Source organism: Paramormyrops kingsleyae, chromosome 8 (assembly GCF_048594095.1).
Source record: "Paramormyrops kingsleyae isolate MSU_618 chromosome 8, PKINGS_0.4, whole genome shotgun sequence".
Taxonomy (NCBI): domain Eukaryota; kingdom Metazoa; phylum Chordata; class Actinopteri; order Osteoglossiformes; family Mormyridae; genus Paramormyrops; species Paramormyrops kingsleyae.
The window spans coordinates 3095916-3111828 of record NC_132804.1 but is presented as its reverse complement, the minus strand read 5'-3'; the positions used below and the strand labels follow the sequence as shown (position 1 = coordinate 3111828).

General features: G+C 43.4%; 2 protein-coding genes and 1 long non-coding RNA gene across 8 annotated transcripts in view; 2 read left to right on the top strand and 1 right to left on the bottom strand.

Moving 5' to 3' along the window:
• Window positions 1-16: 16 nt before the first annotated feature.
• On the top strand, window positions 17-12295 carry LOC111834542 (eukaryotic translation initiation factor 4E type 3). 2 transcript variants are annotated; one of them, XM_023793955.2, is made up of 8 exons: window positions 1455-1542; window positions 1764-2065; window positions 3188-3260; window positions 3363-3457; window positions 5018-5078; window positions 5632-5698; window positions 7387-7542; window positions 10259-12295. In XM_023793955.2, the coding sequence occupies exons 2-8, from the start codon at window positions 1917-1919 to the stop codon at window positions 10303-10305; spliced, it is 648 nt and encodes a 215-aa protein (XP_023649723.2). In that variant the 5' UTR covers window positions 1455-1542; window positions 1764-1916; the 3' UTR covers window positions 10306-12295. The 2 variants fall into 2 exon arrangements, with proteins under 2 accessions (XP_023649724.2, XP_023649723.2); XM_023793956.2 differs by lacking the exons at window positions 1455-1542; window positions 1764-2065 and adding an exon at window positions 17-136.
• On the bottom strand, window positions 11932-15563 carry LOC140592229 (uncharacterized). Its single transcript, XR_011992511.1, has 2 exons — window positions 15436-15563; window positions 11932-12333 (listed from the first exon to the last, which is right to left on the bottom strand). It is a non-coding gene; the product is annotated as an uncharacterized lncRNA (long non-coding RNA).
• foxp1b (forkhead box P1b) overlaps window positions 15534-15913 on the top strand; it is a 146523-nt gene continuing 146143 nt past the window's right edge. Inside the window, exon 1 of one of the 5 annotated variants that reach the window (XM_023793945.2) lies at window positions 15534-15779. The gene's annotated coding sequence lies outside the window, so the exon portion shown is untranslated. The remainder of the gene's footprint in view (window positions 15780-15913) is intronic. The other 4 variants (XM_023793943.2, XM_023793940.2, XM_023793947.2 and 1 more) reach the window with 4 other exon arrangements.

The following is a 15913-nucleotide window of genomic DNA, read 5'->3' as shown; positions in this document are numbered from 1 at the left end:
TGTACACTTATTTCATGTGGAACACCCAGCGCGGACGGCCACGATCGCTCGCCCGTCACTATTTAAAGGCACATAGCTGAATTATTTCAACCATCGGGTTATTTACACGCCCTCGCTGTCACTCAACCCAATCCAGGTCAGATTTATTACAATAATATTTCTAAAAAGTTATGATTTGTTGATTGCTTTTTTTTGCGAATAATCATACATTTAAAGTGATACGTAGATGTTTTAACTCTCAGTCGCCAAAGTTGTAGTTTTGTCCGAAAATGTTTTTACTGGTAGCTATTTTTCTGACTATACATATGGCCAGAAGTGTCAGGTCTTCTCTACACATGTGGTATTGCTCAGCAACTGCCATCATTCCTTACCGTTACAATATTTGTAAGTATTGTTATCAAACACCGATATCGGCAGCACGGTAGGTAGCAGGGGGTATAAATAGGCCTAACACGCCCGTCATTCTGTAATTTGTACGTGCCTGTGTTATGCGGGTTTCCTCTGGCGTACTGCCATTTCTTCCCACTGTCCAAATATAAGTAGGCCTACCTTTACGTTGCCCATAGTGTGTGTACCTTATGATGGACTGGCGTCCCGTCCAGGGCGCCCCCTACCTTGTGCGGATGGGATAGGCGGCAGACGCACCCGATCCTTCACTGGATATGCCGGAGAAAGATTAACTGATAGCATCTGGTCTGTCACATTTTATATGGCAATGGAAAAAACCTGTAAAACTGCAATACGTAGACAAGGTGGCAAACCTCGATTCTGACGGAACCTTTTGCTTAATATTTAATATTTTTTTGCAATCAGGACTGACTGTCGGGATAGGCTCCAAGGCTACAGTCAGCAGGGCGCGATACCAGCTATGGGTATACATTATAAAGAAGGCAGGAGACGTTACCGTTTGGTACAAAAGGCTTAGGCCTATCTTAATTTCAGGTTAGCCCATAACCTCAGCAACAACATTGATATGTTTTTTGTGCTAATACAATCGGCCCCTGAAGGGAATCACCAAACACGGGGATTATGCATACCACCTAGGCGCGTGCCTGAGCGAGGCCCTTAACCCCCAGCTCCCTGGGTGCCGCTATGGGTGACTGCCCTTCACAGTCAGCTGGGGGCTAATGAGAGTTTCCCCATGGGAATCTACTATTATTATTATTATTGTTACCTCAGTGCCAGGGGCTTACGCTGGGGAGCACCTAAAAATGAATACACAATGGCCCTGAAATAACCTAAGAGCAGCTCTGCCCCCGCTTGCAGTAGGCCATACATGGGTTGCCCCTTCCAGTGACCACGTCACAGTAAACACCGTAACTGAATTATTAGATGGGAAATGTTTCTGGTAACTTCTGTGACATGAGTGGATCTGATCAGGCGCCCATACTGGAACTAACAGCTCCTGTGGTTATGTTGTGCTTTAATTTGAATTATGAAAAACAGTCTGTTGAAATCGGAACATAAACACAAACTTAGCAAATCTGCTGCTTGTAGTTTTGCTCCTGTTTACGGACCGGGGATTGTTAGCCAGAAAACAATGTAAGGACCGAAACCCTTCGGCTTTGAACACATCGTCATGTCTCCTACGTTAGATTAATTTAAAGTAACAGGTTAAATAGCTTACTGAAACGAATTGTTTTATTGTATTATCTCATGCACACAGAAATGTTTCCATGTAAACCCTTTCACTTACACTGTAACAATGAAGTTGTTACAGGATGACTGTTTCCGTAAGTGATGCATCGTATTCTCGCTTTAAGCTCCGTGCCCGTATGCGGCTCCGCGGTCTGACGCACTTCTGCGCTGCGGCCGAGCGGCGCTGACGCGGCAGCTTGACGGCCAGTCGCTGCGGTCCTTTCGTCCGGACGTCGGTGCGCCCATCTCACGGTGAAGATTGGGAGAGAGCCGGAGACATGGCGCTGTCTTCAGCCCCCGACCTGCAGACAGACGAGCGGGAGAACAGCATCCACATCGACGAGGAGGAGCTTGAAAGCGCGACGAGTCGCGACAAAGACGGCCCGGCGCTGCCACTGCACTCCGCCTGGACTTTCTGGCTCGATAGGTGCGGGAGCGGCTCCGGCCCCGACCCCGGTCCTGCGCCGCCCCAGCCGCCGGATCTCAGCGCTCTAGATCGGGTGGCTTTTGGCGAGACGAGCCGCGGCTGCCGATACAGCCGGCGGTTACTGCCCACGGCCTAGCCGGCTGACTTACCCACCTAACTGCGCTGAGCCAGTTAACCAGCGCGATTTCACCGTTCAGCGTTAACTAACCAGCAGCCGCGGTGTCCCGTGTGAGCTTTTTGGTTACAGTAGCCTATTTGTAACATTAATTTTCAGGGAGTCAGCTTGCTGGTTAACGCTGTTCTTAAGTAATACGGTAAAAGTCAGCTCGCTGCAGGACTAGTTATAGCTGGCCAACTAGCCTAGGTGTACTAGATGCACTGGTGTCAGTGTCGCTTCCCAAGGGACTGACTGCATGAGCGCATTAATTTCGCTGCTGGTTTTAGTGACCAGTGCAGCTCAGTATTTATGTGGCTTTTAAACACCTGCGCGTTAAAGGTATTTTTGCAGGAAATGAGTTTCGCCAAGACGGCTGGCACGTCCGCATGATCCCGGGCTGCTCTTACATAAGCGGGTCCCGCGGTTTGTCACACTATGGCAGCGCTCTGCTGTAAATGGGGGGGATGATGATGCGAAATGTGGACACTCAGCGCCGCTTTTTGCTGAATCCGGACTCTCTCCTGTCTCGGAGTCCGTCTGCGCAGCTTGAGCTGAAGTTTTTTTTAACTCTAGTTATTTCACTCGGCTGTTCCCGTCTGACATGTTTCTTTGCAGTTGAACACTTAATTGCTGTGTATCGTAGAATCTGAATCGTTCTTTTGAATGGTAATGTTCGTATTTAATCATGTTTTTCGTTAGCCTCGGGTCTTATTTAGTGTAAAATTCTGCCCTCTGCTGTTCTTATTTCAATTAAGGTAATTTCATATCGTCGCGTTATTTTCCTAGCCCAGACTGTTGTAGAAACTGAAAGTGTACGAATTGCGGTATATGGGTGGGATCCGGCAAAGGCAGGGGACCTTCGTCAGGCCCGGCCTGTCACCTGCTTGGCCTTTAAAAATAGAAGCCGCCCTCTCACTGTCTAAAAGAAACAGGGCCGTCTTTCCTATTTGTGTCTGTCCCCAAAGGTCATTGCCGGGAACGACAGCAGCCGAATGCGAGTCCAATTTGAAGAAGATCTACACTGTTCAGACTGTACAGGTAGGACACCACAGGAATTCAGGATTTCGCTAATTTCAAAGCAGAAGCCCCCAATCACGGCTTCAGTCTCCCTCTCTGCTTCTGTTTACTGTTTGCCCTCAGTGTTTTTGGAGTGTTTACAACAATATTCCTTCCGTGACGCGGCTTCCATTGAGATGCAGCTATCACCTGATGCGTGGAGAGAGGAGGCCTCTCTGGTGAGTCTGCTGAACCAGCTCCTCCTGTATAACTACCTGTGGCTAAGTTACTCAATAAATGTGTTTCAAACATGAGCACTAAATGGAGGTACATTATTGTGGGTCTGTGGCTGGTCTGTTTCCTGAAGACTCTCAGGCTGTCGTTCAGCACTAAGTAGCTGTAAGACTTGCTCAGGGCAAGACACCAAAATGAATCCGGTGATTTAGGGAGGGGAGGAAGGAACTGGGAGTTTATTGGGAGAAAGGGTGTGGAGGCGACCATGACTGAAGGGTCAGAATCGGGCCTGTGTGCATTTTCTGGGCCAGAGGAAAACCAGAGTCAGTGCTATCAGGCAAAGGAGTGAAGCCAATGAATGTGCTTATAATCTGCCTCTGCCTTACCCTGGGGGGTCTGTGCCTCCCCCCCCCCCCCGCCTCATGCCTGTCGTGTATATACAACAATAATTATTTTTTAAAAACCCATTTCACATTGTGGCCTGAAGCGATGCTTAATCTCTGAGGCATTCTCTCTTTCTGGGTGAGAAATACCCAGAAATCTGCTGCAAGAGTTTTAGGATGTTTGCTATGGGATGCAGTTGACGTCTCAAGCTGTGGTAAATTCTCTGATGTGTTTGGAAAATGGCCTGTTATTCACTTTTAAAAATACAAAAATTACTAATCTAAATACCCGTCAGACACCACAGTCGACTAATTCAGGAGCCTTTTCTTTCTGAAATCATTCTGCTAAGTCCCGTGAGGTTATCAGTCACATTATCTGAAGTACAGCTGGCTTCTACGTGAGTGATAGTGAGCTCCAGACAGTGATGCTGACTCAGCTTTCACAGCACTGGGCTTTTGCACGTTAATAGAGCTGATTGACTGTGCCGATGTTGAGCACCACTAGGTCATAGGCTCTTAATCTTGAAACGGCAGCCCTTAGATTACTTAATCATTTACTTAAAAATGCTACTTTCCTCAGTACAGTAGTGATAATAAATGGTCCACATGGGGAAATGCTCTTCACACCTCCCCTGACTTACTCTCCATAGGTGAGAGCGCAGCCACCCATAGCGGCACCCAGGGAGTTGGGGGTTAAGGGCCTCGCTCGCAGGTGTGCCGAGGCTGGGCTCGAACCAGCGACCTTCCGATTACAGACACTAGCCCACTGAGCCACACACTGCCATGTAGTCCCAGCATGCTGTGGGTGCATCAGTCCAACTTCCACCCTTTTAGGCTGGTCAGGGTGGGGGAGACTTTAACTGTGGACTGTATTAGTGTGGCAGGTGGGCTCCTGAACTGTAAGGTGCTACAGCTCTGCCAGTGGGGATCTTTAAAAAAATAAAAAATCCATCCTCTGCTCATTTTAGGATGTTGTTAGTAATGGAACTAGACAGGGATAAAGAAATGTAGTAAAAAATCTCCATGATGATTTATGATCATTAGAGTAGAGCAGGGATTTGAGAAAAGCTTTCAAATCTTCAGCGTTATGATTTTAAAGGTTTGCTGCATATAGGGAAATATCTGTCAAGGAGACATTAAAATATGAGACCAGAGTGGATTATTATTATTTTTTTGTTTCAGGGAAGAAGAGAGCAATGCGAAAGGAGGAGTGTGGAGGATAAAAGTGCCAAAAGAGAGCACGGTATGCCAGGAGCGGGCCACGCTGGGCTTCGGGCCGGGCGTCCAGTGTGCCGTGCTGGGCTTCGGGCTGAGCGTCCTACTGGGCTTCAGGCCGGGCATCCAGTGCGCCGCGCTGGGCTTCGGGCTGGGCGTCCTACTGGGCTTCGGGCCGGGCGTCCAGTGCGCCGCGCTAGGCTTTGGGCCGGGCGTCCTACTGGGCTTCGGGCCGGGCGTCCAGTGCGCCGCGCTGGGCTTCGGGCTGGGCGTCCTACTGGGCATCCAGTGCACCACGCTGGGCTTTGGGTTGGGCATCCAGTGCACCACTTTGGGCCGGGCATCCAGTGTGCCGCGCTGGGCTTTGCGCCGGGCATCCAATGTGTCGCGCTGGGGTTCGGGCCGGGCGTCCGCCTGGGTTTTGGGCCGGGCATCCAGTGTGCCGCGCTGGGGTTCGGGCCGGGCGGCCACCTGGGCTTTGGGCTGGGCATCCAGTGGACTGTGCTGGGCTTTGGGCCGGGCATCCGGCACACTACCTTACACTGTCTGGTTCTGCTTTTTCTCATTGCTTTGTCTGTCAGTCGGTGGTTTGGAAGGAGCTGTTACTCGCCACCATCGGGGAGCAGTTTGCAGATCACTGCGCAGCAGGTGAGTCCCTGAATGGGCATTCCGGTCCCTGTCTGGGATTTTAAACGTAGCCCTTCCTCTTTTAGCACAGACTTTTGGAGTCGCCCAAGTGGCCCAGTCAGGTAAAGTGACTAATGGGAGTTTCACTTACTCAAAAATGTTCTGAGGGCAGAAGAAACAATGATAGGTCCAGGAAGATAACCAATCCGATTGTAGAGGAGGTGAGTCCAAGCAACTAGAGGAGGCAGGACCAACCAATAAGATGTCTTGGTCCCACCTGCTCTAGTTGCTTGCTTCTTTCTGATTCTAATCCACCATGGAAGGTAAAGAGCACTGCAAGGGTGTGACAGTGTGAAATTTCCATACCACTGCGATCAGAATGCATTTAGAATTTAACAAGATACAAAACGACAATTGATTTAAATGTCATGTCATTTATCGAATGAGATAATTATGTGCCTTGGGACAGTTCCAAACAGACATGGCATGTAATGGAGAAAATGGGTGTGTTTAAGCAAGCTTAGTCCTCCAAGTAAAACTGGTGACTAGTCAGCTAGCTATGCTGTGTGTATTTTATAGCTGCCCGTTCAGTCAAAATGTCTGTGTACAAGATTCAAGAGATTTATTTGTCACATACAGTACAACATGCCATGAAATGTATCTCTGAGTCGCCCTTATTTGGCTGTGCAGAAAAAAGGGAAGAAGTAAAATAGGAGTAAAAAAGAAAATTACAATATATAAATAAAATTTATCAAATCAAGTATATAATCTAAATATACAATCCAAATATACAATCTAAAATATAGTGCAGTGGCATGGTGATGTACAGACTAAAGTTATACTGCACATGTTCACTTTACTGCACGAATATGTACATTCCAGTACAAACATACGTAGTGTACAGAAGGACCACAATTAGTTTGAGTTGAGAAGCCTTATGGCCTGGGCATTAGGCAACGGAACCGTCTGCCTGAGTTCAGCCTGCGGAACAGACAGTTTGCGGGGTGTAAGGAGTCCTTAATTATCTTCGTCATACTAGTCGGAGCACACAGAAAGGCGTCTGGCAGCGGCCGCGCCACCTTGGATCCCAGGGGTCTTAAGAAGTAGTCAAGCTTCAATGCTAGTGATTAATGTTCAATCTTTTGACTTCACTGTATCGTTACTAGGGCTGCATGATGTCACATTGTGATGTAATCATGGTTATATGCCGCATGCTCAGTAATAACCGGGGCTAAACGTGTCCGGACGCCGGCTTTTCGGTGCTATATGGGACAGCTCAGCAGCCGGAATGTTTTTGAAAGAAGATCTTGTAGGTAAACGAGGTAAAATGACGTCGTTTGGGTGCTTGGTTTTGCAGTTTAAAGTCCAGCACGTTTTTTAAACACAGGGATAAGATGAATTTATACGGATTACTAATTTTTGGGTGTCATGCCTCTTATTAATGTTTTAGGTGTACCACTAATCTGATTATCAAATTGTGGGTATGAATAAACACTGATATAGTACCAAAAAGCCAGCGTCCATGCAGATGCTTACAGCCATCATCTAAAGGCGTGGTGATTATTGCGCCTGTGTCACATTGTTGCGACGTGATGTCATGCAGCCCTAACCGTTACCTGATATTCGATTTTATTTTTCTGACCGGTCAGGCTGTGACGGTCTGTGTAGCTGGAGTAAGACATGAGTGCACGTGTCCCCTGGTGTTTCAGAAGACGAGATAGTTGGCGTCAGTGTCAGTGTACGCGAGCGAGACGACGTCGTCCAGGTCTGGAACGGAAATGCCTCGTTTGCCGGTGAAGCAAACGTTTTAGGGAAGATCTACGAGCTCCTCCCACACATGGCCTTCAAAGCAGTGTTTTATAAACGTGAGTATAGTGCCATTAAGCGTTCATTAAATGGTTTATTTCAGGAATGTTTAATTAAATGTAGAACTGTATGAGTTTGACTGAAGTTTACTGATTCAGTCAGTGAAACAATGACAAGAATGAAATTATCTGTGGGGGTACAGTACGGTGCAGACGTCTTAGAGAAAACCATGTTTACATGATGCTGTATAATCATGATATTATGTCTGTCAAAGTTTGTTAGGCCAGTTCAAAACCCCTCCTTAAGTCTCTTTTGCAGGAACCGTCCAGTACACCTGTATTTTTTTATTTGACCAGTATCATACTTGTTTGGATAATCACTACCTCACCGAGTAATTTAACTAACTTAAATTAACTGAGCTGGTGGTGAGATTCTATACATACAAGTAATGGCTGGGCTATCCCCAAGGAGAGGTTAGGGGACTGGAGCAGTGTTCATCTACCCATCCAGCAAGACATCAGTTACTTTCTGCAAAACAGAAGAAATTACTCTTAGGTTTTTCTTTTGCAGTTAATTTGCACATGTTCTGAGGTTAAGTTGTGTTTTTTTCCGAGCAATTATACACTTACTAACCAGATAAATAGTTTTACACATTTTTACCTGCCTAATATTTTCGCACAGTACTGTGTGCATGAATATACACAGATGAGCCAAAACAATTTGGCTACCCCCACATGAAGTGAATGATGTTGATTATCTAGTAAAAACAATGTGTCTGGGATATATTAGGGCATTTTCCACCACACTTTTGTTGTAGTATTTTTAGTACTTCGCCTTTTCCATTGATTTCCACTTGAGTACCAGTACCAAAAGTTTGAGTACCCAGTATGCCATAGCAGCTGGGGTACTTTTTTGTACTTTGGTACTCTGGGGTGGGACTTGTAAACACTTTCTGTCTACTGATTATGCAAATAGCCTGCTTCCGAAACACAAAACAGCCGGCATCCTGAAAATAGTTACAGACTTCGGAAACAACGATAAAGGCCTTGCCGTTTTGGAGATGCTCTGACCCAGCAGCCTGGCCGTAATGATCTGGCCAAGTCATTCCGCTCTTCACCCCCTGCCCATGTCATCCACATTCATCATGTTAAGGAACAAATGTTACCTTACCATCTGAGAAGGTACCAAAATTACGGTACTTCAAGGGGCTGGGTTTCCACTGCCGTAAAAACTGGTACCGGTGCTGAATGACATCACAACTTGAGGCGGGTATTTTGTACTTAATTAGAAAAATGGCCGGAGAATATTATAGGGCTCACGACGTGTGATTTTAATACCTGCATCACATGTATCACAAATGCAATTCTCACATCGCAAGACCCGCAATAGTCAGCTAGACTGATTAGGCTTTTTCATTCCTTCATACTGTCCAGATATTACAGCACAGGGGGTTTCAGGTAAACTAAACATTTTAGCTTTATCATAGGAATCAAAACTTAGCATTGCAATTTTAATACCTGTTCCTATTGAGGGTTGTAAATGTTTTAAAAAAAAAAATCATTACCACCACTGCTTTCGCATGAGCACTGCATGCTCTCCCTCAGCCAATCATAATCATTTTCATCATTGCTGTTTACATCACTCCTAGACAAGTTTGAGAGAAATTTATTTTGAACTCCTTTTTTGTTTTATAAATATCCAATATTTATTTTTAAAAAATCATATTATGATTTTTTTTATTTGCTCAAGTCTAAATACTTCTCTGTCATGCCATCTAGATCTTATGCTGGTTCTTCTGATGAGATTGCAGTTAAAGCTTTGGTCCCTGCATTGTCCATGCATACATTATTACCAGTTTTTTTTTTTAAACTGCATTTATTCTTGTTACCCTGAGTTTGCAACTATTTTCAGGATACCGGTTGTGTTGTGTTTCAGAGGCAGGCTATTTGCATACTTACTGGTATTCAACTGGAAATCAATGGAAAAGGCAAAATACTAAAAATACCACAACATAAGTGTGGTGGAAAGCGCCCTAATATATCCCAGACACATTGTTTTTACTAGATAGTCAACATCATTCACTTCACGTGGGGGTGGTCAAATTGTTTTGGCTTATCGATGTTTGTTTTTTAGTATATACAGTGCAAACAGTCTTGGGAAGCTTACTTAATTCTTTAAAAATGTATTGGTTTCATAGTAAGTCCATCGAAAAGCAATGTTTAACATACCTGCTCTTATCTTCCACACAGACATTTTAAGTGGCAAACTTTTTTTTGACTGACTCATTCAGTTCTGTTCTATACATTTTGCTGTTAATTGCACATGTAGTCATTGGCTCCCAAAGGAATACTATACACAAATGTTTGGTGTTTATTGCAAAGGTGTTACTAGTTAAAAAGCACCCAGTGAGAATGCTTGTCACTGATCTTTTTAATTGGAATAACGTTTAGAACTATAATTCGGGTTTCAAATTTATTACTACTTGAAATTAATGTTTTACCTAAAACTGCTGATTGTCTCTAATGTGATATATTTTTTGCAAACAGATGAATAAAGTAATATTCTTTGTTGTAAAACCAATAAATTTGCAGTATTTTTTACTGAATTAGGCAGGCGTCCCAAGGCTGTGAGCTCTGTATGTATGTAGATACACGTGCACGCTCGGGATTCCAGCAACAATAATAATATGCATTCTGATGTACAGCATGGTCTGGCTTTACTGTGACTGCTTTCTTACAGCTGAGTGTGCTAAGACTGTCCCTGTCCCTCTCCCAGCTCATGAAGAGCATCATGCCTTTGAAGGAGGTCGCTCGAGGCATTAGCGTCCCACGCCTGGTTCACCGTCTTCCCGATTCCTGTCCCAGGAGTTGAATGCATATCCTATTTGAATAGCAGTCTGTTTGGTTAATTTTAACAGAAATCACTTTACGGCTAGAGGAACATTACAGATGACTATATTTTTATAGATCCTAATTACGAAGATTTCCAAAAATGCCTTTTGTCTCCCTTTGTGTGTTTTTTGCACGGCAGAGAATTCAGGCACAGATGCGTAATGTGTTTGTTTTTCGCTCTGTCTTTGGGTTTCATCCGTTTTCATGTCACATGTTGGATTGGGTGAAAGCTGTGATGAGGTCTTGGGTGCTCTACCCACACGGGCAGGCGACCTTGGGGGGTGTCCCCTGCCTGAGTCCGGTCCAGTAAGACTAGGTGCCATCGTTTCCTCCGTGCGGCATGGTGTCATTTTCCAGGCTGGCAGTGACACTGCCATCACCATTAGCAACATCTGCAGATAATACACAGGACCACCTAATTTAAAAAAGAAAAATGTATGTACTACATAGATTACGTATGACAGTAGGCTGCAGAAGGGACGTCGGACTGTGAATTAAGCTTTTGCAGCTGTTATATATCCAGTGTAAGGAAATCCAACCTGTACATTGTAATACACTGACCTGGACTCTAACTGTATGCAGCACATTATGTATTTATTTTAAAATCACAGCACTTTTTGTAACAAAACCAGCAACCTTTTTATAAAAACTTGAACGCAACAGTGTCACATTGTTCATGTTTAAAAAGTACTAAATTTTAAAAAAATTGTTGAATACTATATATCTTGGAATGTATGCTGAGGGATTTGGATTTAGATGGACATTAGCCATAGTATGAAGTGTTTTCCAACCCGGTCCTCGGGGACCCGCGGACAGTCCACGTTTTTACTCCCTTCCAACTCCAGCAAAAATGCGGAGTTCCTGGCAGGGAGTTGGGAGGGAGCAAAAATGCGGAGTTCCTGGCAGGGAGTTGGGAGGGAGCAAAAATGCGGAGTTCCTGGCAGGGAGCAAAAATGCGGAGTTCCTGGGAGGGAGCAAAAATGCGGAGTTCCTGGCAGGGAGTTGAGAGGGAGCAAAAATGCGGACTGTCTTGGGGGAGTCCCTGAGGACCGAATTGGGAAACACTGCTATAAATGATTTATCTTGCGTCAGTAGCTCTTTACTCAGACCCAGGGGGGATGAGAACTGAATTGTGAAGCCCCGCCTGATGGGGACTCTGGTTATCTTTCCATATTTCAATGACTTGAGTGGCCCTTTTCATCCTAACGTTTGCTTCCTGTCATAGGATAGTCATTATCATGCTGCCAACCTCCATTTAATCTCTGATTTTCCTTAGATGGTTATGTATTTTTTAATGTGTTTAAAATAAAAATAAAAACGTATCAAAGTCTAGGGATAGATGGTGTAATACTATGTACCAAAGAGACCATGATTTCCTTTCCCTTTTTCCTTGGCGGGGATCACTGCCAGTGAGCTCACATCACCTGCCAAACTCTTTTCAAGGCCGTTAATGTATCGCAGCAAGAGCATGCTCTTCATTTCTGGCAAGCACACTGTTTTTTTACGTGTTCCTCTGTTGCGACTTAATTTGCTGTATTTTTAGAAGTGATTTAAAAAAAAAAAAAAAAAAAAAAAAAGAGAATGAAATGTGAAGCCGTTAGATGTGATGCCGAATGCAGGTCAGTGGGCAGCTTTCGCCGTTTCACTCAGGTTAATAAATGTAAAAACACAGCGGGATGTTTCCCAGTTAGACGCCGTTCGCTGGAGGCCGATTCCGCCGCTGCCCGTCATTTCCCCCGAAGCTCGTGTCGTCGCTCGCGGAGGCGTTGCTACTCCGTTTCTTCTGGAGCGGTGCCTTGTTTTATCCCAGACTTGTATATATATAGCCTACCTTTGCTGTATGTTTAACTCCTGTACCCAGTTCTAGTGAAAATTTGGTCTTATAGGTTTTGAAATTGTCAAATAAAGTCTACGAACTGATCATACTGTTGCTTCTGATTGATTAACGTCCTGGCGACCCTGCAGAATGACACCACAAACGGTATTAGACCCCATAATTGTTTTACGATGGTGCCACCTAGTGGCCAGATTCTATACTGTTCAGTGAAATCGCTCGACCGAAGCTGAATATTTTTTCCTCTTCCTTACGTGTGAACAGTAGTGAGGCGAGTTTGGTGTAAGCTTACAGCGTCTCACTGAATTCGTTTTGCATTCACTTTTAAATAATAATTTGAAAATTAAACCATATTCGTTATTACCACAATGTTAAATGTTTGATTTAGTTTTAGATGACAACTTCCGCCGTTAAAATTCTTAATGATCTCATACTTAAGATTGGGTGTTACAGGTTTTTTTTTCTTTTATTATTATTATTATTATTGATAATAATAATAACAATGTATGCCTACTAGTTGTATCACTTCCGTTAATTACACGGCGGTACGTGTTGCCAAGCTGCATTTTGCCAGAAACCTCAGTGGAGCTGCACGGTGATGAACTCTGCACTTAATTTATGGAAAGAGTGGCGCTTTTCCTTTGTTCCTTCATAGCTCATTCTACGCGTAGCGGGGGGGGGGGGATATCATTTGAAAACCATCTCTTTTGGCATCGAGAGTGGCTTCTTTTCATTTGCTTAATTACCTAATTAACAGAAAGCTAATTACTCTGCAGTGTGCACAAGTGCATTTGAAGAGGTGTTACGTAACTGATAATAATCGTCACTGGATTTATGCTGAAAGAAACGCGTGCTCTTTATCAAACCACGTCTTTATCGAGGGAGAATCAATGTCGTCTTTGATTTATTTTAGGTATCACGGTAATCCAGACAAAACAATGTTAGAATCCTCTGACCTGACTAAAACAGCTAGTTGACTTGATAATATGCGCTTCCCTTTGTAGGCCTGTCGATATTGTAATCAGTGTCACAAAGGAATGTGGACCTATGTTACTGTCAGCCTAAGAGACAGCACAAATCAGGCCTTTCTATTGGGCGTTTTGTCCTTATGTTTTATAGCTTTAAGCATTTCGAGCTAGAAAAAAATAGATCCTGATCCCAAATCATATTAATTTTTTTTGATTTCCAGTACTGCTACAGTAATTTGTTGGATTTTCTTTGTTGCTGATAATTAGACAATTATATTTTTGGTGGAATTACATTCCTCCAGCTTAGTTCTTAGTCAAAACAAATTTAATACAAATTTAAGTTCTTGATAAGCTTTAAAATACTGCTGAATGGCAACTTTTCTGAAGCTTATCTATCCAGAGGTTCCGCCTGAATTTTGTAGTGACCTGTACTGGGTATTAATCAGTGATTGCCTTTTTATAGCCTGTCTCCACTCCTTAGAAGGGGTCCACAAAGAGTCCATCACTCATATTTTATTACTTAAATATAGGACAGTAGGCCCTTCGTTGAGGTCTCTGGGTTTAGTTACACTAACAACTGAATCTCTTAAACCGTATAGGCTATAGCCTACAGATTTAAACAATAAAGCTTTAAGCGTTTTACCTGTCCAAAGTCACTGCAGTGTTTACTACAGACTGGTTTGAAAAGCAGAAGGTAAATGCACTTTTATATGAATTTTTAATGCAAAAATTAACGGAGATTTTGAATTTCTCTAAAGCACACGAACTGCATAATTTATTTAAATAAACCACATAACAATAGGTTTCTCCTAAACGGGCGCTATCAGTTTACTATATATTATGCTGTAGAGTTAGGCTACCTATAGACTTCATATACTATTCTCTATAGCTCCAAAATGGATTTACTCATTTCCGTATTTTTAAAACGCGACATATTGAAAATGACTTATTCTAAAAGTGGCGTCATTGATTTCCAAGTCTAAATATAGACTTGAATATTGATTATTTGAATGGCCTTGAGTTTATGTACATTTTTCTTTTCGCCCTGTATACCTAATGCCAAAATAAGGGTTTTGAAATGCTTGACGCAGATATTGTAGGATACCGTCGACCAAAGCATTTACACAATTACCTACATTGACATCCAAGGAAGAATTAATATCACACGCCTTCATATCTTTTGTCAGAGGGTGGCGCTCTATAACCGGTGAATAGTAGTTAATGGCTCTAGCATGGGAACAAATTAGCTTTAGACCTCATTGATACAGCCATGATAAATTTGCCTTCGTATATTATTAAATGAACTGTGGATTTTAGACCTTGATCAAGGACAGTAAGACTTAAAATATTTACTTCACCTTTAGATTAATGTTGCTTTCGACTAGTGTTAACCGAACTACTGAATCAACCCACGATCCGTCTTTTCTTTGGATGTAAAATGAATGAAATTCTAATTACTGTCATAATGATCCAACACCTACAAAATGCATTTTCTTTCATTGGTGTTAACTGCCACAATCTCGCCGAAGAACCATAAAAGATGACATTTAAAAGGCCTGCTGCTTTCAAATTATATTAAATCGTGTTTCCAAAAATATTTGTAGAATGCCCGGATGCATTATTTTAGGATAACCGGACAAGTTATCAAAGTGTTGCGGTATTTAATGCATAACATTTAAAACAGCCCATCATAGAAGGTGCAACAGGAAACGTGAAACCGTACATAGTACCACTCCGACATTTTAGTGATCTGATGACAGCGCCCATTATTTAATGTAATTTAAAAAGCCGTGTAGCCTGTTCTGTAGGACACGTTATTTTATCAGCAAACTACAGCCAGCTACAGTGGTAAGAGCAAGGCTTCAATCTAAGGAAATATCGCTTTCACAAATGAAATGCATGGCTTTCTACAGCCAGACTGACACTTTTTTCTACTTCCTTGCACATGGGTTTGTCCTTCTACTGAACTTTCACCTCCCGAACTTGCCTCCTTTCATTGGACAAAGTGCAGAAAAAAGGGAAAGAAAGCTGCTTTTGCTTCAATTGTAATTAGCTAGCTCGTTAGCTATCTAGCTTATAGACACTTTCATATTTTAACAATCGCCTTTCTCCAATGCAAACCTCTCCCCCTGAAAGAAATGCGTGCACGATCACGCCTTGTACCCCAAAGACCGTTATCACTTTAATTATTGCTGAATGCTCATCTACTTTTTTTTCCTTCTAAATATTCAATGAAGACCGGCAATGAATGTTATTTACCCAGCAGGTGGATATGACGTAATGGACTTGGAACATCAAAAAATAACAACATCCAAATCCGCGATCCCCCTTTTCTTTCAAGGCGCATTAAAATGTAATAACATCACAAGGCGCTCGCCTTCATACTCGAGGCAGAAGGTGGTGTGAAACTGTACATTGCCTCCGTGTAACGTTGCACCGCGAGTATCCAGCAGAGTTAGTCCCAGGAGCGGAGTAATATTGTTAGTGTTTACAGCGTGGCTGTTGCATGCTTGCCTCGTACACAAGATCGCATGTATAGTTCATTATTTCAAGCACAAGAAATTTTTTTTCTCCTGCGCTGATCTACCATTTTCCCGCATACGGTAAGTGAATGATTGTCCGCTGCTTTCACTCGTCATATCACTGCTCCTGCTCGTCTCCGCGCACGCAACGCCGAGTTTGTCTTTTGTTTTCGCCTTTTTGTTGTTGTTTATCACGCCATTGAAACAAACAAACA